General features: G+C 40.9%; 1 protein-coding gene across 1 annotated transcript in view; it reads right to left on the minus strand.

Moving 5' to 3' along the window:
• The window catches only part of si:ch211-246m6.5 (von Willebrand factor D and EGF domain-containing protein), a 118044-nt gene that overhangs the window by 26197 nt on the left and 66108 nt on the right, over positions 1-25739 (minus strand). The window contains 6 exon segments of the mRNA XM_036564294.1: positions 4673-4745; positions 4747-4893; positions 10765-11015; positions 13767-13881; positions 17267-17371; positions 23355-23516. Of these exon segments, the coding sequence (XP_036420187.1) occupies positions 4673-4745; positions 4747-4893; positions 10765-11015; positions 13767-13881; positions 17267-17371; positions 23355-23516 (853 nt within the window).

The following is a 25739-nucleotide window of genomic DNA, read 5'->3' on the forward strand; positions in this document are numbered from 1 at the left end:
AAAACGAGTGGAGCAAAGCGCTCGAGGAGACACAGAACCTTTAACGATGCACGAGGTGATTGTTATGTATTCATAAGCTGGAGCTGTGCCCGGCGAGCCGCGCCGTCACTCTGTGTTCAGAGCTGTGCACTAGCAGCTAGTTCTGGGGGATGTATCTGTTTGTTAGTCTTTTCGGGGAGCTCCTCTCCTCTGAGAGTGAGTCAAGGACAGTGTGTGAAATGTCTAAACCAGCTGCAGCTCCAAACCACAGCAAAGCCCCCCCCGACCCACCCACTCACACCAGTCTGAGGAAAACAACAGCCCTGCGGCACTTTCACATCCCAACCTAGCGCAGCTGGGACAAGGCCTGTTGCAAAAAGCGCTATGTAAATATATTTTGCCTTGACTCGAGCATTTAATTAGCAAATATTGTGGATTAAGAATGTATTGAAATGCTAAAAAATGACACTATATGACAGTAACTTGTATGCACTATACTTACTGCACTATAATCAGGGTCGGGCAAATAAATTTTAAAAAAGTAGTGATGACTGAATACTGAATACTAGGGGTGGGAATCTCTGGGCACCTCACGATTCGATTCGATTATAATTCAGAGGCTGCGATGCGATTATAAAACGATTATCGATGCATCTTTTTTTTCCTATACAGGATTCCTATTTTCTCTCTGTGTGAGGACTTGGTAGTTTTAAAGCAAAGTATTTGTAATGATCCATAATGAATTTACTTCCAATATCTTAATATTAATAATTAATAAATCAAATGGCAGTGATGTGGTAAGAGAACTAGAAGGCTCTCATTCACTGCTGTTTAGAGCACACGAGACGCTGCTGCCGCTCATCTGTGATAAAATGTGCTGTTACAGTGAAATAAGATCCTGTGGTAATGGACGTCCACGCAGCACATATTACAGCTGTCCTTCTTGTTTTCTTTTATATATGATATTGTAACTTCGGATGTGGTCTCGTGGTAGAGAGGGGGGGAAAACCGCTGTGTCAGTAAAATATCTTCTAGATGGGACGTGTACAACCTGTCCGGGCGTGGCACTTCTGCGTTCTGTCAACATTACGTTATTAATTAAATATTTACATACATCGATTTTTGAAATTTGTGAATCGATTCAGAATCGTCCACGTCCGCATCACGATGCATCTAAGAATCGAGACCCCCCCACCCCTACTGAGTACACTGTACTAAATGTATTCAGGAGCTCAGTAACACTGAGATTAATAACCGATCACATTGATTTATCAGTCTAATCAGGCTTTAGCAGAGCTCAGTAACACTGAGATTAATAACCGATCACATTGATTTATCAGTCTAATCAGGCTTTAGCAGAGCTCAGTAACACTGAGATTAATAATCGATCACATTGATTTATCAGTCTACTCAGGCTTTAGCAGAGCTCAGTAACATTGAGATTAATAACCGATCACATTGATTTATCAGTCTACTCAGGCTTTAGCAGAGCTCAGTAACACTGAGATTAATAATCGATCACATTGATTTATCAGTCTAATCAGGCTTTAGCAGAGCTCAGTAACACTGAGATTAATAACCGATCACATTGATTTATCAGTCTACTCAGGCTTTAGCAGAGCTCAGTAAGGTGGTGGACAATGCCGGCTAACACGTTGGTCTGAAATTGTTTGAGTTTTTGAGTTACTGTTGGTCTGCTGATCAAACAGTTTGAATGTGTCTGTGTTGACCAGCACAAAGGAAACAATGTTTTTACTAAAAAATCACTACTCCTCATTTTCATCATCAAGCCAACTGAGTATTCTACATTACCTTCTTCTTACTATTACAATCATTATTCTATGTTTTTTTTGTACCGTTTGTACCTCCTTGCAAAAGCCATGACAACCCAGGCAAACACCTGGCATACCACGCAGATGGTCTAGTAACACCTTAACAACCACCTTAAATGCCATAACAATGGCCATGAAACACCATAGCAATCACCTGAGATACCATAGCACTGGTAAAGCAACAGCTTAGTACTAACCTGAGATATCACAGCAACAGCCTAGCAACAACCTAGCAACCATCTGGGATACCATGACAACGGCCTAGCAACACCTTAGTAACCACCTGAGATAGCATAGCAATGACCCAGCATCAGCTCAGTAACAGCCTGGGCTAACATAGCAATGACCTAGCAACATCCTAGCAACAACCTGGGATAAAACAAAAATGGCCAACAACACCTTAGCAACCACCTAGGATTTCACAGCAACAACCCAACACCTTAATAATCATCTGGGATACCATGATAACAACCTAGCAACCACCTGGGATAGTATAGCAATGGCCCAGCAACACCCTAGCAGCCACCTGGGAAAGCACAGCAATGACCTAGCAACACCTTAGCAACCACCTGGGAAAGCACAGAGAGGACTTTGTCAAGCCAGTATAAAGTTCATTCCCAAACGTTCTCTTTCAAGTTCAGATTATTTTTCATTTACTGAGCCCATTTAACACTCCTTTGTTTTGTATTCATGTATGTCATCTTTTTCCTTTTTTCATCCAAAATTTTCTGCCTTTTTTTAAATTCAGCTGAGAAACTGAAAGTGCAACTTTTGACCATTTTCAGCCAAAAATTTTTGGTGGTCAAAGTTTCAGTGCATCCCCCTCTTAATGCATAAATCTTAATATTCTTTATAGGGAACCTTATGCTACGTTCACATGTTTGCGTTGGTGGTTTATTCCACCGCTGCGGTCGGAGGCAAAAGTTGAGAAGATCGAACTCTTGATGGACTGTTGTCGCTTGTGGTGGCAGAATTTTCCATTGCAGCTCCACTGAAAACAATGGAATTCGCTTGCTGTTGTTCGTCTACCATCAACATGTGAACGGCGCATTATAATTAGCCTCCAGTGCAAATTTTTTACATTTTAAATACAACTTTAAATGAGTCGTCTGAGAGTGATCATCTTCTTGAACGAAGTAGGACTCCGAGGACTAACGTGCAGAGCAAGACTACAACAGCAGTTCAGACCATCCCAGCCGAAAATCCGCCTCCAGCACTGCGAGCTGGCTTTTATCTGAGGCTGCCCAGAGCAAAGCGCTCACGCCTCGCGTGTTTTATTTTTATTTTATCATTGTTGTTGTTATCTCGCAGCTTTCTCGAGCTTTCTCTTTCATAAAACTCTGAAAACACAGTGCAGAGACGGGTGGTTCGCCACGTCAGTCACTCAGAATGGAAAACAGCATCAGAGCCCTCGAAAATGCTGCAGTGTTTTTCTTTCATGGGGAAAAACAAGGGCTGCATGATTGAAGCACTGAAATAACAGAGCAAGAAGCCGTGGAGTCCGACCCCCACCGAGCTGCATTATTAAACTCACACCAGTCGTCTTCATAACAATAAATCTGCAGCACAAAACAAACAGTAAATCACAGCAGCTGCACTGACCCACTTCACACTCAAAGGTCTGGAAGGTCACAGTGATTTTCCAGTGATTGACATGACCAAAGATTCCTAAACTAAACTTTGTGCGATCTACAAGAAAGTGCATGATGGGAGAAACACACTATATATACACAATATTGAATACACTGTACTAAACGTATTCAGTAACATCCATCCATCCATCCATCATCTAAACCGCTTATTCTTCTGGGTCGCGGTGGGGTGCTGGAGCCTATCCCAGCTGTCATCGGGCGGAAGGCAGGATACACCCTGGACAGGTCGCCAGTCCATCGCAGGGCAGACAAACAGACATATACATCCACACACCACTCACACCTAGGGGCAATTCAGCATGTCCAATTAGCCTGACTGCATGTCTTTGGACTGTGGGAGGAAACCGGAGTACCCGGAGGAAACCCACGCAGACACGGGGAGAACAGGCAAACTCCACACAGAAACGACCCTGGTCACCCGGCCGGGAATCGAACCCAGGCCCTTCTTGCTGTGAGGCGACAGCGCTACCCACTGCGCCACCGTGCCGCCTTATTCAGTAACATATTCTATTATAATACATTAAAATCAAGCCACCTAGAATACCACAGCAATAACCTAGCAACATTCTAGCAACCACCTGGGAAACCTCAGCAATGGTCAAGCAACAGCTTAGTACTGACCTGGGATGTCACAGCAACGGCCTAGCAACACCCTAGCAACCACCTGGGATAACATAGCAATGGCCTAGCAACGTTCTAGCAACCACCTGGGATACCACAGCAATGGTCAAGCAACAGCTTAGTACTGACCTGGGATAACACAGCAATGATCTAGGAACACCCTAGCAACCACCTGGGATACCACAGCAATTGTCAAGCAACAGCTTAGTACTGACCTGGGGTATCACAGCAACAGCCTAGCAACACCCTAGCAGTCATCTGGGATAACACAGCAATGGCCTAACAACAGCCTAGCAACCACCTGGGATACCATAGCAACAGCCAGACAAAATCTTAGCAACCACGTGGGATACCAAAGCAATGGCCCACTTCACGCTGAAAGGTCTAGAAGGTCACAGCGAACTAAACCTTGTGTGCTCTACAAGAAAGTGCATGATGGGAGAAATAGTACTTCAACAAGTGAAAGTGTAAAAGGCGTACTTCCACTCACTGGCCACTTTATTGGAAACAATTTGTCCTTAATAATAATAATAATAATGATTACAATTATTATTATTAATATTATTGTTATTAATGCGGTTACCATACCTCTCAGTCCGGAGGGACACTGGCACTGGAACCCTTTGTCTGCATTCACACAGATTCCGGCTCCACACGGGCTTCGACCTGCAGAAGTCTGTCTCCTCCTGACACACGTCACCACGGAAACCAGGAGGGCACACGCACAGGTACTCGCCGCTGCCTGCCGGACGGTCCACGTTGGTCACACACGTACCGCCGTTCACACACCCGCAGGGTCTCACACCCACCTGACACACACAGAGACAACTTTAGATTTACATTCAGATTTAGATACAGATCTGGATTTGGATTTGGATTAATATTTGGATTTAGTTTAGATTTCCATTTCCATTTTGATTTGGGTTTGAATTTAGATTTAGATATAGCTAAAGATTCGGATTTGGTTTTGAATTTAGATTGAGATTTAGATTTGATTTGGATTAAGATTTAAATCTGAATTTGGATTTAAATTTGGTTTTAGATTTACATATGGATAAAGATTTGGATTTGGATTTACGCTTTAAATTAGATTTAGATTTACATTTGGATAAAGATTTGGATTTAGACTTGGATTTGGATTAAAATTTGGATTTGCATTTAGATTTGGATTTAAATTTGGATTTAGACTTAGATGTAGCAATGGATTTAGATTCAGATTTGATTTAAATTAAGACTTTTGGATAAAGATTTGAATTCAGACTTGGATTTAGATTTACATTTGGATAAAGATTTGGATTCAGACTTGGATTTAGATTTATATTTGCGTAAAGATTTGGTTTTATATATAGATTTGCATTTGGAGTAAGAATTAGATTTGGATTTGTTTTTAGATTTGTTTTTGAAATTGCATTTGGATGAAGATGTGGACTTGGATCTAGACTTGGATTTAGATTAAAATTTGGATTTGCATTTAGATTTGGACTTAGATTTAGTCTTAGATGTAGTAATGGATTTAGATTCAGATTTGGTTTGAATTAAGACTTTGATATTCTTACACAAAGATTTGAATTTAGATCAATTTCAGTTCAATAAATTTAAATCTAGATTTGGGTTTAGATATAGATTTAGACAAAGGAAGTAAAGTGAGATTTGGATGAAGTAAAAATTTCTAAAATTTAGAAAATGTTAAACCTGTTTGTCTTTTTATTTATTTTTTTGTTTTGTTTTGTTTTTGTGTCCTGTTTATCTGTTTATCAAAACAATTACTAATAAAAACAATCAATTGTAAAGTTGTAACATAATGATTGTCATTAAGAAAGTTCCTAGAACTGCCTCCACAAGTCTGTTTTCATTCATTAAATTGTAAAAACTTTAAAATCAGAAGAGACACAAAGTAATAAAAGTTCCTAGAAGTGCTTGAGCTCACATTACTAATTTGAAAAACTTTGCAGAGCATGTTTACACCTTTTTTTAATTTATTTATTTTTCTATTTTTGTTCCTCAAATTGCCTGAAGAGCCTCTTTAACCCGCGTCCAGCATCACTCGAGTAAACCGGCCGACCTGCTGCCGCTAATCGCTCGGATTCACCTCCCGGATCTCCTCTGATGAGGTTCTTCACGTTTTTTAAAGCTGCTTCAGCTCATTAGAGATGCAGCAGCTCCAAACAGCTGCGCTAGCTCATTAGCGGTGGTCTAGCGCCGAGCTGATTACGGATGAAGGGGATAAGCTAACGCTAGCTGGAGGTAATTAGAGCGAGGTGACGCATTCACAGCCTGCAGTGATGCTGCGAGACACGGAGGGGGTTTAATTCGCTCCGGGAGGCAGAAGCAGCTGTTTCCTATCAGCCTGAGGAGTGAAGAACATCAAGAACATCACTGCTGACCAGGTGGTGGACCGTCCTCACCACAGAGACTTACAGAGTCAGAACTGTTCACAGTGGTGGTGATAGGAACCAGACGTCCACCTCTAAAAGCTCCCTCACAGAAAGTTCCTACATGAAATGGTTATGAATTCACTGCCTGATGACTGAGACACTGTTTTATGACAGTTTTGAGAACTTAAACTCCATTCATGGTGGAGGGATACATGCAGGGCGCTGTGAGGCAAAATAGTCCCCAAAGAAAACTTATTATTTCAGATTTTCCACTATTTTCCATCATCAACATTCATATAAACTCAGAAGACTCGTGTAGGTTCACTGGTGGTTCTGGATAGTAAATAAAATGTCTATATTTGTGTTGTAGCCATGGCGACCCCTGGTTCCCATCACCACCACTGTAAATAGATTTTCTCTATAATTAGTTTACATCTCAATGACTTATGCAGCCATGATGCTAATTGGTGGGGTAGCAGCCTCCATTACTTGTTAGCTACATTAGCCTCACAGCTCTGGTGTAAATTTAAAGAAGCAAACCTCAGTTCTCGGTTGATGGACTAAAACGTACGAATAAGAGCGTCCGTTCAAACGCGTAATGTATAAAGGTAAGATGACAGTATTAACACATTAAAAAGATGTACTGTAAAGTCAATCTGGTACATTATTATCAATTATTATTATTATTATTTGGTCTTTTTATAGTGCAGACAAGAGTAATGCATCTGAAAAAAGGCTAGTGTTAGCATTAAAAGTGCTAGCATCAACTAGCTTTATCATTTTTTCTTTAGGTAACTTGCTAATGCTAGTTAGGCGCCAGTTTTGTTATTTTAGCTATGACTGAGACGAGTTTAGGTAGCTAAGCTACCTTCAAATCATACCTAAAAGAACAACTGGCAAGGCCATCAAATTAGCTAAGCTAGTGCTAATGTTTACTAAATCAACAGTAAGGTAAAAATAGCTGACTGGTGGTTCTGGATAGCAAATAAAATGGCTATATTTGTGCTGTAGTTATCAATAGCTAGATATTAGCTATAGCTACCATTTCTACCTTGTTATTGATAACTTAGCTAACATTAGCACTTGCCTAGCTAATTTGACAATCTCACCCGTCTTAACCTAATCTAATTATTAGGTTATAATTAGGTTAAGTTAATTAATAATTAGGATACATAATCTAATATTAGCTACATTATCAGTAGCAAGGTAAAAATAATAGCTAGCTGGCTCCTGCCTTGCTATTGATAACTGAGTTAATGTTAGCACTAGCCTAGCTATTTTACAGATTCACCTGTCTTACTCATCTTATTTGTTTTATCTGGCCTCTGATAACTTAGCTAAACATTTAGATTTGGATTTGAATTTGGATTTAGACATAGATGTAGTGATGGATTTAGATTTGATTTGAATTAAGACTTTGATTTAGACTTCAAGATTTTAGTTTAGATTCACTTTCAGTTCAATAAATTTAAAGATTACATTTGGATTTAGATACAGATTTAGACAAACCGAAGTAAATAAAGTAAATTGAGGTTTAGATGAAGTAAGAAATTCCTAAAATTTAGAAAATGTTAAACCTGTTTGACTGTTTTGCTTTTGATTCCTGTATATCTGTTCATCAAAACATTATTACAAAGGAAAAAAAAATATGGTAACACTTTCTATGAATGTCACGTTTGTAAGCGTCTATAAACACATTTATAACATGTTATAACGCCTTCATTATAAACATGATTATAAACATTTATAAAAATGAATTACACTGGATTACACTTTATAGCCATGTTTATTATACATTATGAATTGTTAATATAATGCATTATAAGTAGTGTTGATAACATGTTATACTGTCAGTGCCAAAGAAGTCAGTCCCAGCTTGGAGAGCGTAAAGTAAAGACAAATACCAAGCTAACGGTGGTGAACATTACCTTTCCCACATTGGGTAAAACACTGATGGCAGCTCTAGTTTAAACTCTGACATTTGAAGCCTGTAATGTGCTTTACTGTGAATGTTTTAGTGTTTCAGTAAATCCTTCAGTAAATACTTCAACTTGAAGCCTCACTCTGAACACTGGAGGAGGCTTTAGTACAGTACGCTTCACTTTACTTAGAGCGGACTAATACGACTTATGAGCTCTTATAATTTGTTATGATCAGTACTTATAATGTATTATGTTAACAATTCATAATGCATAATAAGCATGGCTATAATGTATAATGCATTTTTATAAATATTTATATCCATGTTTATAATGCCTCATGAATGCATTATAACATGTTATGAATGTGTTTATAGATGCTTACAAAGGTGACATTCATAGAAAGTGTGACCAAAAATATTAATAAAAAAAAATTACATTTTTAAGGGGAACTTTAATAATTAGATAATAAAATAATAATTAGAATTAGCTATCTAATTATTTTAACTTACTATTCATAACGTCTAGCTAGCTCCTACATAGCCCTAGCTAACTCATCGTGGGCAGTCGTGGGCTGGAGGTTAGGGAATCAGCCCAGTGACCGGAAGGTCGCCGGTTTGATCCCCTGAGCCGACAGTGCGTGACTGAAGTGCCCTTGAGCAAGACACCTAACCCCCAACTGCTCCCCGGGTGCCATGGATAGGGCTGCCCACCACTCTGGGCAAGTGTGCTCACTGCCCCCTAGTGTGTGTGTTCACTAGTGTGTATGTGGTGTTTCACTGCACGGATGGGTAACATGCGGAGGTCTAATTCCTCTGTGTGCAAAACAGTTGGCTAATGGTTCTGAATTCTATTCTACATTGCTGTTCATAACTTTAGTGCTAGCTAATTTTACGGTTGCTCAGAAAGTGTCTCTCCCCGCACACGATTATGTCACCATGAATAGCCGACAGCAGCCGTTAGCTCAGAGCGTCAGCCCCTCAGAGAAGGCAGGTGTGTCTGAGGATCATTGGTGTGAGTTCACTGTGAGATCAGAAGAGCTCTGAGAGGTGGAGAGTCGAGGAGTGACTCGAGCGAGGCCTGCTGTGATGATCCGAGACGGCGGGGGGGGTTTAATGTGCTCCAGGAGGCAGAAGCAGCTGTTTGTTATCAGAGGAACGTGTCTGCGTTTCTGAGAGCCGCTCAGCTCCACATCAAAGCTCCACATCACGACGAGAGGAACGTTCACAATACATAAGACCGAGCGGGCGAACAAACACGGCCGAGCGGATCTGCGAGAGGAGGAGGAGTTTCAGAGACCTGAGGGGTCTGAGGAAGGTCACTGACTGTAGAGCTGCAGGTCTGCACACAAGAAACTGGACTGAGCTGAGCTGAGTGGACTGTCCACTCACTAACGTACCGTAGCTCCTGTTCACAGCCCTCACTGTAACGACTGTTTACAGTAATGAGGATTTTACTGCATCACAGAACTGGATCTCTATAAGAACATATACTGATACCAGTACCTCTCTCTCTCTCTCTCTCTCTCTCTCTCTCTAAGTCTCTTTCTCTCTCTCTCTCTCTCCTTGTTCTCTCTTTCTCTCTTCACTCTCTCTTCATTCTATCTCTTTCTTGCTTCTTATTTCTCTCTCCCTCTCTTTTCACTCTCTCTCTTTTTCTCTCCTCTCTTCCTCTCTGTCTCTTCTCATTCTGTTTCTCTTTCTCTCCCTCTTTTCATTCTCTCTCTCTCTTTTTATTTTATCTTTCCCCTTCTCCCTCTCTCCCCCTCTCTTTCTCTCTCTCCCTCTCTTCCACTCTCTCTTCCTCTCCCTCTCTTCCACTCTCTCTTCCTCTCCCTCTTCCTCTCCCTATCTCTTTGCTCTCTCTCTCTCTCTCTCTCTGTTTCTATGTCTCTCTCTCTATCTCTCTCTCTCTTTATCTTGTCTCTCTCTCTCTCTTCTCTAAGTCTCTTTCTGTCTCTCTCTCTCTCTCTTTGTTCTCTCTTTCTCTCTTCACACTCTCTCCATTCTCTCTCTTTCTTGCTTCTTCTCTCTCTCCCTCTCTTTTCATTCTCTCTCTCCTTATTTTCTCTCCTCCCTCTCTCTCTTACTCTCCATTCTCTCTTTCTCGCTTCTTCTTTCACTCCCTCTTTTCATTCTCTCTCCCTCTCTCCTCTCTCTCATTCTTGCTTCTTCTGTCTCTTTCTCTGTATCTCCTCATTTTTTCTTTTTCCTCTCTATCTCCTCATTCTCTCTCTCTCTCCCTCTCTTTTTATTGTCTATCTTTCCCTGTCTCCTCTTTCTTTCTTTCTTTCTCTCTCTTTTCATTTTATCTTTCCCCCTCTCCCTCTCCCCCTCTCCCCTCTCTTTCTCTCTCCCCATCACTTTGCTCTCTATCTCTCTCTCACCTGTACAGTGTGCATGCTCTGAGCGTCACACTCGTCTGTGATGGTGAAGATGAAGGTGTGGGTGGTCTCTGAGTCGACGCTCCAGGTCAGTAAGCCTGCCGGGCTGAGCGAGGCCCCCAGGGGTCCGGCCTGGAGCTGAAACAGCAGGGCCGAGCCCTCGGGGTCCGCCGCAGTCAGCTGGAACACAAACTTCTCCCCAAGAAACGTCTGCAGGTTGTCCCTCGGGGGGAGGAAGGAGGGAGGACGGTTCGCTGGAGAGGAGGAGAGGAGGATGAGCAGGAGAAGGGGAGGGCGGGAAAAACTGAAATTCACATCACAGTGTTCTCCTCTGAGTGATCAAACACAATACAGTATCACGATAAACCAAAATAATAATTATAATAACACTAAGTCACAGCATAATTTACTAAATAACATGCTTATAAGCATCTTATAACATCCTTATCCTACTAAACCCATAAAACCTTGTATTTGGCAGATATTAAAGGGCCCATGTCATGCAATTTATCTCTCTAAGACTTATGTAGTATGTAAACATACCGCTCATCCCCCTGTCTGTACAGTCCCATCTGCAAAAACAGCCCGTTTTGAATTCATTGTTTTTGTGATGTCACAAAAACATCTAATTTACTTATAATCCACAAATTCAACCTACAACCTACTTTAGCCCTGCCCACTCATTCTGAAGCTTTAGGGGGAGGGTCCACCTTTTTGAATACAAAGTAACTAATCAGAAAGAGCTCATTTACATATATTAATCTTAAAGGCACAGTAACAAAGAGAGCCTGTTTAAAGGGCGCATACCATGGAAAACTGATTTCTGTTTCATTTGTAATAAAAGAATTTAAGGTAGTATGTAAACGCTGTCAGAATGTGTGGCTCACACCCCACTCCATACAGTCCAGGCCCGTTTTGAAATCGCCATGTTTGTGATGTCACAAAAAACCAACTCATTCACTTTCATACAAATACATATTCAGTTTGTTTCCGCCTGGACTTTTTGAATACAAAGTAGCCAATCAGAACAGAGCTCATTTACATATATCAGTCTCAAAATTACAAAATGAAGTTGGAAAATGTATAAATGAGCAGCCCAAATGTTAAGAAGAGCCATTTTGTCCTTTCAACAAAAATCAAACCACCTCAGGAGCCACAATATTTTATGTCCATTTTACCATCTTGGCTGTAAATCTGTCTCAGTCTGTGCTGATGAACTAATATACAATAAAAATATAATATAAACGAAAACTCAGACTTACTTTGCTCTGGTTTAAGCTTCAGCTCAGCTACAGCTGCTTTTCTCGCATCTCCAGCAGGAAACTTTTCTAAAGTAGAACAGTTTCTTGTAAAATGTCTCTCAGCATTTGATTTCTTACGAGGCTGAAGTCGCTTCTCATTCTCCAGCTGCTTGTTCAAAATTTCCTGTTCCACCTTAAATGGTGCCTGAGGCGTCAGACTGTAACTGCAGCACCATTTAAGGTGGAATGGGAAAATTCAGCTTCACAACCTGACACTCTTTAAGGTGATTGCCATTTCCTGACCAAACCGGCGGTCTGCAGTTCCTGAGAGTAGGTTTAGCTAACCATGGCTAATCTGATTAGCGCCGTCTCACAGGCTGTAATTGAAGCAAGTGCTGAGATGAATTTAAATGATTTAATGTATCTCTGCTGTCTGTGGTGGCATTTTAGTACTTTATTTTCCCCCCATAATATTTGTGCAAGTCTATGCACCAAAAATAGCCATCATTTATTTATACCAGCGGTCGGCAACCTGCGGCTCTTTTACTGCCCTGTTGTGGCTCCACAGCTGAATCAGATTTGTAGGTAAAAATAAAATAATCCTGCTTTACAGTAAAATAAAGCTCTGCTGATCGTTCAACACAGTTTAACAATAAATGGTCTTAAACTCTGGAGTTAATGTAGAACTGCTGATTCACCCTTTAACCCTGAAGATCAGCGCAGGCTGCTGGTCACCATAGCAACACAGACAACAGTCTCGCCTAGCTAGTAACTAACGAAACGGCAAAGAGAGAGATTTAAGACGAACATCGATAATTTAGAGATGAATGGACTTATTTGTGTTTATAATCACTCCAGCTGGTTTCCCGATATGTTTAATCTGCAACGAGAAACTGACAAACACTAAAAAGTCACGAGGCTGAAGTTTCTCATTCGCCAGCTTCTTGTTCGAATTCTCCCGTTCCACCTTAAATGGTGCAGCAGTTACATTCTGGCACCTTAGTCACCATTTAAGGTGGAAAGGAAAAATTCGGACAAGAAGCTGGTGAATGAGAAGCGACTTCAGCCTCGTAAAAAGTCGAGCAATGAGAGACATTTTACAAGAAACTGTTCCACTTTTGAGGAAAAGTTTCCTGCTGGAGATGCGAGAAAAGCAGCTGTAGCTGAACTAAAGATTAAACCAGAGCAAAGTTTTTGTTTATATTATATTTTTTAGTTCACACTAGTACATCAGCACATACTGAGACATATTTACAGCCAAGATGGTAAAACGTTACTTCAATAAAATGGACATAAAATGTTGTGCCTCCAGAGGTGGTTCGATTTTTGTTGACAAAATGGCTTCTCTTCTTAATATTTGGGTTGCCGATCCCTATATAAGAACAGCACATTCAAAAAATGGAAAATGGGCTGGTTTTGCAGCTTAGTTTCCATATTTGAACTGTATGGACTGAGTAAATGATACTCTTTTGCCACAAAGTTTACAAACTGCATGCGACCATTTAATTAATTAAAAAAGCAAGGAAAATTAATTTTTCCATGACATGGATCCTCTAATATGGTAGAATATCTTGTTCAATGAGCGAAACAGGAAAATACAGCACACAGCCTGTTAGGTCATCATTTCTTTGGGTCATAATTCACTAACGAAGTGACTCTTTGTTCAGATTCTGGTTGAAGTATTATGAACATGCTGTTTTATTGATGAATGTGTTTTGACAAACAGGCAGATGAATAACTGAGTGCAGGCTGAGTGAGTTTCACCTTGATTAATAGTCCAGGTGTATCTGGATGCTGAGGAGTTACACAGGAGACACGGGCTGGACGGGCTAACATCTCCGTCCGAGAAACACATCCCCTCTATGTTACATGTCCTGTCCTGAGAGAGAGAGAGAGAGAGAGAGAGAGAGAGAGAGAGAGAGAGAGAGAGAGAGATCGAGAGATCAAAAAGTGGAAAAATTCTTGAAGTACATGTTAATGTCTTTTGAAAAGCCTCGGGGTCAAAAACAGATCCTTGCAAGAAAAGCAAACAAGTTGTTTTTACATATTAACGTCACACACAGACTCAAAAAGAAGGTCCGGCTCGATGTTTCAGCCTCAAATTATCTAAAAATCAACATCATACTGATGAAGATGTGATCAAGTTTACACTGAGTTCTCTCCGAGTTCTCTTTCAGTCATCAGATTCATCCATGTGGTTAAGGGGGCCAAAGAACAACCCACTGTACTACTAAATGTTCTGCGCGTAATTACACATTTCTACCAGAGAGGTCTCCAATTCCCCAAATCTTACATAGTGGAGCGTTAAATACCAAAATTTACCACTTTTAGTTTTTGACACAGCACATACTTGACTTAACACCTTAAAAGGCCAGTTTTTATTACACACTTCTCTAACATAAGAATAGCTCAGCCAGTTTGCACTGAAGTCCCTGTAGTTACTGAATAATAATCCTTAGTATCTATTAAAACTGAGATTTTAAGAGGTTGATTGTTTTTCTAAATATATGTTTTTTCAAATATGAAGACTGCAAAAAAGTTGGGACAGTAGCATGTTTATCACTGTGTTATATCACCTTTCCTTTAAACAGCACTTCGTAAACGTTTAAGGACTGAAGAAACAAACTGATCTAGTATTGAAAGTTAAATTTTTTGCCATTCTTGAGTTATATAAGTCTTTAGCTGCGCAACCATATTCATTGTTGCATTTTGTGCTTCATAAACCATATATTTTCTATGATTACGCAGCCATGCTGTTAAAACACGTATAAAAGGATTCTTGACGTTGTCATGTTGAAATAAGCATGAACGTCCCTGACAAAGGCATGTATGTTCATTATATCTCTGCCATGGGCCACCAATATGCACCAAGACAGATGCTGGATTTTGAACTTTATGCTGGTAACAATCTGGATGGTTCTTTGGCCCAGATAACACAACATCCACTATTTCTATAAGTAATCTGAAAGGTTGACTCGTCAGACCACAATACATGTTTCCACTGAGCATCAGTCCATTTCAGATGAGCTCGAGCCCAGAGAAGTCGGTGGCGTTTCTGGATGTTGTTGATATATGACTTCCGCTGTGCAGAGCACAGTCTTAACATGCATTTGTGGATGCAGATATGAACAGTGCTTATTGATGACAGTTTGTCAAAATAATCCTGAGCCCATGTGATGATCTCAATACAGAAACATGCTCGTTTTAAATGCAGTGCTATCTGAAGGTTTGCAGGTCATGGATATACATTTGTGGTTTCCAGCCTTTTTCATTTTTGCACAGAGATTTTTCTGGATTTCCTGAATCCTGTTGATGCTATTATGCTCTGTAGGGGTGAAATACCTGAAATCCTTTCAGTCACTCGCTGAGGAATGTTATTTTCAAACTGTTGGATTCTTTGCATTTTTGTCAAAGTGGCCTCAACCATAGAGGACTCGGCCTTGCTTGGATGCTCCTTTTATATCCAAGCATGATTGTATCACCTCTTTTAAAGTGTTTTCTGAACATTTAACAATGTCCTGAGTCTTAAAGTCCTCCTGTTTCAATTTTTTGGATTAATTAATTGATTTTTATGCATTAATGTCAGAATGAGTGTAAAAAAAAAAACAAAAAAACAATGAAATTGTTAAGATAAATAAGGTAAAACATTAAATAGTTTTATTTCTTTCTGTTTTTATTAGCATTTTGCATACTGTCCCACCTTTTTTGGAACTGGGGTTGTAAAATCTAGTATGGGGAAGATGAGTGTGTCCAGAGGAAAACCACAATAAAGCATAAGAGAGAAATACCAGCAAGCAGAGAGAGAGAGAGAGAGAGAGAGAGAGAGAGAGAGAGAGAGATGTAGAGATAAAGACAGAGAGAGGTTGAGGGATGGTAGGAGGTCACAGCAGGAGTTTGTTGTTCTCAGGTGTGGCGTTATGAATGATGTTCTGCTCTGTTTTCCTCATTCACACCGATCTGAACTCCAGAAGAACATGTTCCTCTGTCAACCCAGCTCCCCCTGCCCCCCCCACACTGCTGCTTCCTGAAAAGGCCTTCGCTTCACACAAACAGCAAAGTCAGAGACCACCATTCGTTTATTTCCTTTGTTCCACAGAAGCCTCAACAGCTAAATCTAATCCAGCTGTTCAGTGTTCAGTCAGTCACTCTTTCCCTTTATTCCAGCTTCCACTCTTTTCAGGAGACTCACTTTCAGCTCCTCAAAGAATCTGCAGACACACCTCCAAAGTTCAGTCTTAGAAGCTGGTTGATCATTTTCTGAAGTAATCAAACACATTCAGTGGTGTTGAGGTCTGGACTCTGGGGTGGTCAGTCCATTGTTCAGCTTCTTTGTTTGATGTGTCCGTCTCCTTTTCTCAGTGAGGTTCTTCTTGATCAGCTACACATCCTTTCAGACCCACAGCGCTGAGTCGTCTTCTCACAGTGGAAAGATGGACAGAAACCACCTGGGGTACCATAGCAACCTCGCAGCAACACCCTAACAACCATCTGGGACCCCTTAGCCAGCAGGCAGCAACATCTTAGCAATCATCTGGAATACCATAGCAACATCTTAGAAGCACCCTAGGAGCCACATGGTATACCATGGCAACTGCTTAACCACACCTTAGCAACCACCTGGGATACCTTAACAACCACTTAGCAGCACCCTAGGAACCACTGGGTATACCATAGCAACCGCTTAACAACACCTTAGCAACCACCTGGGATACCTTAACAACCAGTTAGCAGCACTCTAGGAACCACTGGGTATACCATAGCAACCGCTTAACAACACCTTAGCAACCACCTGGGATACCTTAACAACCAGTTAGCAGCACTCTAGGAGCCCCTTGGTATACCATAGTAGCAACCTAGCAACACTATAGCGACCACTTGAGATACCAAAGAAAAACACCAATCCAAACCCTAGCAACCACCTAAAATACTATAGTAACCACCTAGCAACATCCTAGCAACCACCTAAAATACTATAGTAACCACCTAGCAACATCCTAGCAACCACCTAAAATACTATAGTAACCACCTAGCAACACCCTAGCAACCACCTAGAATAAATAAAAAGAGGCTTGTAGTGCCAGTTCAGGAGTTGCTGGAGTTAGTGTTACAGGGTTAATTATCATTAATTATTAAATCTCGTTTAGACGACGTTGAACAGTGTAACCTGAAATTAAAACTGCAATTGTTCAGATACAACGACGATTATTTGTTCAGCTCTATGTCCGACTAGAAGAGGGTTCTGGTCTTGGACGTACGGTTATTACCTTTAACTGACAGAGTCCAGAAGGAGACGCTACACACTGCTGACAAACACCATCATACAGCGTCAGCACCTTCACGTTACTGACCACAGCACCATCATTAGACACCTGAGAGAGAGAGAGAGAGAGAGAGAGAGAGAGAGAGAGAGAGAGAGAGAGGAACACAGGATTATTTTGTCATTGTTGTAATTAATATGACTAAACATTAATGCAATAATAACTTAATTACATGACTCAATATATGCATTGTATATAAATGTATTGACTGCATATGTGATATATATGATATATACACTCATTGTATATATATATATACACTGACATATACATGCACAGACACAGTTATTGACTATGTATGATTGTATGACATTATAAAAACTCAATAAAATGTATATATGATGTATTAATTATGCACTAATTGGCTGGAACGTGCAGACACTGCTGCTCTCCCTGAATGATGTAGACTGGACACGGTGTTCACTCAGATCTTTCTTTCGCATCAAACCTGAACAATTAAGACAAGCTTATTATTATTATTTAAATCTTTGACAGGTCTCATAATAAATAACCACGTGTGTGCGGTTCTGTTCGCGTCTGGTTCTCTACGAGTCTGTATGTACGGCTGCGAGCGAGCCGTGCGCCGGGCGAGTGATGGAGAGGTTCATTAGCGCTAGCGGAGCCGTGCCGAGTGTTTGGAAGGTGAAGTTAAAGTCAGAGGCTTTTGGCTGAAACGGATTACAGACAGAATCATCATCACCTTCCTCACCCTCATTAATCTGCAGAGCGTCGGGGGGATCGCAGGGCGCTGCGGGGGGGACAAACCGCAAAATACACAGCACTGCTTTACCGCACACAAACAGAGAAACCCACACAGCTGACTTCACTCACCGGGCCTGATTCATAAACTCACCTCCAGATTAACCGTGACAGTAAGAGCGAGCAGCGTGGCGGTAAAGCTGATTTCACACCAGGAGCGACGCAGGGAGCTGGAAGTGAGCCGGAAGCACTCAGCACTCTACACTGGACGTGAAGAGAGCATCGCGAGAGCTGCTTCTGCTCTGTTTTCATACAGTAGAAGCTGCAGATTTATTTATGGTCAGTTCATTACCTAAATAAACTTATGTAGATGGCATTTGAGCACAGCTATCAAATTAGCCGTTGATTGTTTGAAAGAGATCGACGATAAAACCTGACCCGCTGTCGTGACTGCTGCTAACGCCTGAACTACTCTGACGGTAGTTTTTCCTGTAAACTTTCTAACTGCTCCTCTAGGAGGACACAGGGAGGAAGGAGAGTCACTCCTGCAGGATTTCAGACGGACACTGAACTCAAAACAGCCTCTTCTTCCTGCAGTGTGTTTGGCGAATCCCCCTCCTATGTGTGGAAAACAGGTTGAGCTTGGAATTCAAATAAGTGAAGAGTAGTTTGACATGGTGAGATTCTAATTACATGCTCAAATTGATTTCACTGCAAGCGGTTTTAACTTTTCATACCAATTTTTACTTTGCAAAGGATTTTACAAAGAAATTCAATGTGAAAATGAAATTTTTACTGGGTAAAATCATTTTTTTAGTAAAAACAAAATTCAAAATGTAATATTTACTAGTGCAATTTTAATTTTCACATGTGCAAAGTTCCTGATATCAATAATAATTAATATCGATTTCAGGAATTTGACTTAATGTTTACTAGTTAAAATTGTATTTTTGTCAAAACTGAATTCTGAGATCGAGAAAAATCTGAAAAAAAGCTAAAATGGCCTGCGATAATAATGAAAATTTCATCATGTCAATTTATTTTTTAACTGTGTGAGAAAAAAAAGATGTTAAATTTTAATTCATATTTGTAAAAATTGTTACTTCAATTATAATAAATTGGAAAAAAGGCTTGAATTCTTACCGATGAATAAAATCCTACATGCTGAAATATAATTCCTACACACTTAAAAAATATATGGTTCTTTAAGGGTTCTTGTGCACGAATGTGCTGTAGACGGTTCTATATAGAACCTTTTTTCTACAGCACATTTTCCAACAGTCTTAAGAACCCTTTCATGATGCAAAGCACCCTTTAATCATGCAACCAGTTCTTTGAGTGTACATGGTTCAATATAGAACCATTTTCTTTACTAAAGAACCCTTGAAGAACCTAATTTTCTAAGAGTGTACACATAAAAGAATTTAAGGATGCTGTAATTACGTTTTTATATACGAATAATTTTTTTTGAACAGCATTTTTTGATGAAGTTTTGATTCTTGATTAAAAGTTAAAAGCATTTTTACCAAACAAAAGTTAACATAAGAACTTATGAAAAATTTGCTTTTTTTTGTTTCTTTGGTTTTGTTTCTTTGGACAGCCAATTGTAGCTTCACTTGGGAAATCTTTAATATGTATGAGCTCATTTGCATGTGGATTGTGATTGGCTCTTGTCTAGAACACTGATGAAAATGCCACCATGTTATTATCGCTACAGTGATTTTATGAATAGCTCTTATTTACCGTGACGAGATTTATGAATCCGGCCCAGAGTGTTTCCATGGCTAGTGCTGATATTCCTTAGTCGTGGGCTCCCACACAATTCCACACAATTAATATACTTGTTTCAATGAACTAAGAGTCAGAAATAATTAACACAAAAGTACAGCATGACTTTGCTGGTATCAGCTATGACTGAGACCTTTAAGGGTTAAATTAACCCAGATTCAGGTCCAAAAGCTAAAACTAGCATTTAATATGTTTTTTGCGTTATGTTTTGCTGCACGCCTTTGCGTCCCACAGCCTCACTAGCTTTAACAGAATTCACCTCCATCAGTGTTCCCACACTACAATACCCAGCATGCATTGGTCAAATACATCATACAACCAATGGGAGTCCCCCTTGCAGCGATAAGGAAATTCTGAATGCTAGCATAGCCACTGATGTAGTAAACATGTGTAGCCTATCAAACCTCCCACCTTCAAGCTGCATCATCAGATGGGGGTTTTTCCCGTCTTCAAAACGGAAAATCTCCCTCCAGACGCCGTTCAGCATCGCCGTAGGAGGCGAGTAGGCGTGTTTACAGAACACGTAGCCATGGTTACTTTGTCAGCTTTGGCCAAAGTGCCCCTTTAAGAGAATAAACTTTCTTCCATCTTCACTAAAGTCAACGATGTACTTTACGGAACGTCCCGATCAGCGTCTGAGGAGCCATAAATACGACCGCTGTCATTCCGAACGGCACCCATTTCCCGCCTCGCCGCTCTGGTGATGATGTCATATTTTAAAACACCCCCCGTCCACACAGATCGTTGAGATTTCCCTCAAACAGTGTGCGCAGCCAAACGCCATTAAAGCCGCCGCTGTGAAGGAGACCGGCGCTAACTGCTAGAGCTAACAGGCTAATTTGATGCTGAAACGGAACGCCTGAGGCGCTGCGGGACGTGAGGATCTGTCCTCTGCTGATGTCCCCCTTAAATCAGGACGGCTTTCAGCTTTATGGCCCTCCATTTATTTCTCCATCAAAACCCACATTTTCCCCTGTAATCGCACTCACAATGTAGCGAGCGCTAAAGAAAGGCTTAGCGAGCGCTTTTCACTCCGAACTGCCATTTAAACTCTGACAGCTCTGATACGGGACACTCATACTAACACTGCGGGACAAGAGCTTTGGAAATCTGTAAAAATAAGCATGAAAAGGACTTTTATTCACTTTTAATTTTCATATTTTATTGATTTAAGAGATAATGGACAATATTTCTAATTGGAGCTACAATATCATCTTGTTTTGGCAACTGAAATTGTTTTTGAAATTTTCTCACTCGTTGTTGTACGAAATATTTTTGAAAACGAGCAAAATCATCTGCCAAAATATTGAGACAATCTGACTTCCTTAAATCACAACACAAGTTGAAAAAAATCTAGAAATAAGTTTCAATAATCTTATAATCGACTTAAATCAATCTCTAAATAAGAAATATTACATATATTAACTAGATTTCACATCATTTTACATGCCAAGATGCCATTTTTTTTACAGTGCGCAGTTCTTTTATTACGGCTCTACCACAAAAGTCATGTTGAGCCAGAAACACCAACATAGCTAGCAGTGAATGACGCTAGCAGCTAACAGCTAGCAGTTTTTGTGCTTCGGTAACCTCCATCATTATTTGCTGCAATGCTTAATTTGGCATTTTTGGCTTTAAAAAATATAAAATTTATCGGCAGATAATGGATGAAAATTACCAAGGTGCAAAAAAGAGTTTGAACAGCTAGCCTAGCTTTTATTCATTGCTAGCCACGTTAGCGTTTCTAGCTCAACATGACTTTTATTGTGGTAGAGCTACAATAAAAGAACTGTACACACAAAAAAATGATACCTTGGCATGTAAAATGATCTACAATCGAGCTAATGTATGTAATATTTGTGATTTTAAGACAAGATGGCTAAAAACGCTAACCCAGCTAGCAGTGAACGAAAGGTAAAAGGCTTGTGCGCCTCGGTAGCTTCCATCCATCACTAGCTAGGTTGGCTTCTTTGGCTTTAAAAATCACAATCACTGAATTTGCTGTGATTAAATAATGCTAACGATGCTAAGGCCAAAAATGCTAACATGGCTAGCACTGAATAAATGCGTGAGGCATAAAAACCTGGCTGTTCACACCGATAAGCTCCATACACTATTAATGACATTAGCGTTTTGGCCTTGGAGGCTTGTTTACCACCTCAGTCTGCCATAATTTAATAAAAAGGTTAAAGTAATAACATTTTGCTTCTTAATAACGTTCAGATTTTACGCAGTATCTCACTTTAAAAGCCATGTAAAAGCTGTATTTGAGTGCGAGGGCTAGAAAGGCGTAACATACAGCACATGCAGGCTGCAACACTATGGAGAGCCGGTAGGGACAAACCAGGAAAACGCATTGATGGCATTAAAAACCATAACGGTCATAATTTGTCATGTGAACTTTCACAGCCCACACAATAAACATCATGTTGCGTTGTTATTAAACGGGCTTAACTGCCTCCATCCCTTCAGCCTGTAGTGTTTAATAATGGCTCCTAGGACCAGATCCCACCCAGGACCACAGGGATGTTGAATTATAAGCAGTGGGCAGCAGGTTAGAATATCTCTGCCCTTCCTCTGACCACAGCCGTTTTGCCCTTGAGCGATGCGTTTAACCCCACTTGTCTCGGTTATACTGCAACATGGCACATCCCTCAGCTCGGCCTTGGAGGCCTTGAAAATCCCGCTCGGTCATCCTACTGCAACCAGTGAACCTACACGAGTCTTCTGAGTTTATATGGAATGTTGATGATGGAAAAATAGAGGAAAATCTAAAATAATAAGCTTTTGCTTCACAGCACTCTGAATATATAAATGGAGCTTAACCCTCTGGGGTCCACAAACTCGCTTGCACATGAAATTCTGTGTTTCTGTATCTGTTTGTGTATCTTTGTGATGATCCAGCTCAGAAATCCAGTTCAGACACTTCCTGAATCTGTAGAGTCGCCCTTTCCATTCCATCTTATCACGAGATCATACGACCCTCACATCCGGAGTTATGAGCCTATGAAGAGGGGCTGAGATACACGGCATCTGCCTCTCACCGTGTGGAACTGGTGGATTCGTGTGTCCGTCTACATTCGCGTGAAACTGACCAATGGACACTCAGGAAATCACTAAGAACTGACCATCACGCCGGAAACCCTTCATTCTTCATTCAGTCCACATCGGAGACTCATGTGAAACGGCGTGCAGAGAGTTTACAGCTGCTGAAGCTGCTGCAGCGGTTTTGGAAAGTAGTGATGAAGATAACGGAGCATTTAGATATGAAACAGATGAGGATCATGATATATGAAGAGCCTTTAAAGGAGAGTTTAAGGAGAGATGAACAGATCATAAATATAGAACATAAAACAGTGTCTCAGTTATCAGGCAGTGAATTCATAACCATTTCATGTAGGAACTTTCTGTGAGGGAGCTTTTAGAGGTGGACGTCTGGTTCCTATCACCACCACTGTGATCAATTCTGACTTTATTTATGTTTTAACGTTTGAAGAGGTGGCTGATGCTAAAACCACTGTGCAGTGAAAGCCTAAGACCAACATACCGTTATCTCCCATCTTGCGTATGGCTGTTCGTCAGCCAGGAAGTCCAGGGATTCGACGGCCATGTTGCTGAGTCGTGGGATGGCGCAGTCGACAGCCTTGGAGCTCAGGAAGGTGGCTTTGGTTCGCTGCTCCTCTCCGCTAATCCACTCCTCATTCACACGCTGTAAAACCATAAAACAGCAATCAGTTTACAGAATACATGAATAGAACTCATTATACAGTTACAGTCACACTCACTGTCCACTGTATCAGCTCCACTGACCATATAGTTTCACTCTGTAGTTCTACAGTTACAGACTGTAGTCCATCTGTTTCTCTGTTACCCTGTTCTTCAGTGGTCAGGACCCCCACAGAGCAGGGAGGTCATTCTTAGCACTGCAGTAACACTGAAGTGGTGGTGGTGTGTTAGTGTGTGTTGCGCTGGTCTGAGTGGATCAGACACAGCAGTGCTGCTGGAGTTTTTAAACACTGTGTCCACTCACTGTCCACTCTATTAGACACTCCTACTTAGACGGTCCACCTTGTAGATGTAAAGTCAGAGACGATAGCTCATCTGCTGCTGCACAGTTTGTGTTGGTCATCCTCTAGTCCTTCATCGGTGGTCACAGGACGCTGCCCACAGGACGCTGCCCACAGGACGCTGCCCACAGGACGCTGTTGGCTGGATATTTTTGGTTGGTGGACTATTCTCAGTCCAGCAGTGACACTGAGGTGTTTAAAAACTCCAGCAGCACTGCTGTGTCTGATCCACTCAGACCAGCACAACACACACTAACACTCCACCACCACGTCAGTGTTACTGCAGTGCTGAGAATGACCCACCACCCAAATAGTACCTGCTCTGTGAGGGTCCATGGGGGTCCTGACCACTGAAGAACAGGGTAAAAGGGGGCTAACAAAGTATCAGAGAAACAGATGGACTACAGTCTGTAACTGTAGAACTACAAAGTGCACCTATATAGTAAGTGGAGCTGATAAAATGGACAATGAGCGTAGAAACAAGGAGGTGGTCAGAACGTTATGCCTGTATATAAATCGCTGCTGTCGGAAGAAAACCTCGTTTTTCAGTTTTTGACGTAATTTGAAAATGCCTGTTGCTCTTTACATTGTATGTGAATTTCATGATGAATGGACTAAAGAAACGGCCCAAAATGACTTGGAAAAAATTCTGGTTCCATTGACTCACATTAAAAGTAAAGTAGGTTTTCTCCTTCTCCTGTAAAGTTCCAGGTTTTCTTCCGACAACAGTGATATAGTATTTTTCCCCAATGTCTTACTTCAGTAAATAAACAGTAATTGTGCATCAGAATGTGCAGAAGTGTGTTCTCTGTAGAGGATGTCAAACGACAGGATGTGCTGAGCTGTATATTTATTATAAATTTTGATTAAATACTCATTTATTCTCTGAAAAGGTGCTTTTTTCCCATGATGGGCCCTTTAATGTAAAAATAAAGGCGAGTTCTATTCTACACTCTCTTCAAGCACTTATCATTATCTTTGAACTTGTACCAGTGAAATTCTCTGCTATATCACAGGTGGCGTTAAAGAAGAGAGCGGTTACGCGGGCTCGTCTGTCCTCGTGCCCTTGTAGCGCTTTAATGTTGGCGCTAACATAAGCAGCGATGAAGGATTATGTTTAATGATTTGTTCGTCGGAGCCTGAACGTGAAGAGACTTTGCCTGGATGAGCGCTGCTCTTCGATCGGGGGGCACTTGATAAATCATAAAGGAATAAATTAAGCATGAGCGCATTCGTACATTCTGGATGAAGGACGATGCGGCGGCGTCTAAACTTTGGCCTTCTGTTTTTTTGTGTTCTTTTTTTTTCTCTTAAAAAAGACGGAGAACATAATGAACGCCGGACGCTCGTCCTCCAGCGGCCCGCGGAGAGAGTGAGAGGAATGAAAAACGGAAGACAGAGAGAGAGAGAGAATCATCCAGAGTGGATTTCTGAACCAGTGCGAACCTCCAACATTCAGAATTCGGCAGAAAACTGAAGGTTCAGACGCTGAAAGTACAAGTTATTCAGATTTCAGGAGATTCTTCTGTAGATATCAAATATAAGACTAGAGAAGCGAAGTTCCTGAGGAGAATACACAGTGATTACTCAGATTAATTAAGCTGTAGCATCCCAAGTGGTTGTTATGGTGTTGCTAGGTGGTTGCTGTGGTATCCCACGTGGTTGCTAGGGTATTGCTCATTGGTTGCTTTGCCACCACTCATAAGCTGCCTGTAATGAAATATTATAGAGGTGATTACTTTGCTTAAGCACATTTCAGATGGTTGCTAGGGTGTTGCTAGTTGGGTACTGTGGTATTTTAGGTGGTTGCTAGAGTGTTGCTAGGTGTTTGCCATGGTATCCCACGTGTTTGCTATAGTGTTGGT

Source organism: Colossoma macropomum, unplaced genomic scaffold, assembly GCF_904425465.1.
Source record: "Colossoma macropomum unplaced genomic scaffold, Colossoma_macropomum, whole genome shotgun sequence".
NCBI classification, from domain to species: Eukaryota; Metazoa; Chordata; class Actinopteri; order Characiformes; family Serrasalmidae; genus Colossoma; species Colossoma macropomum.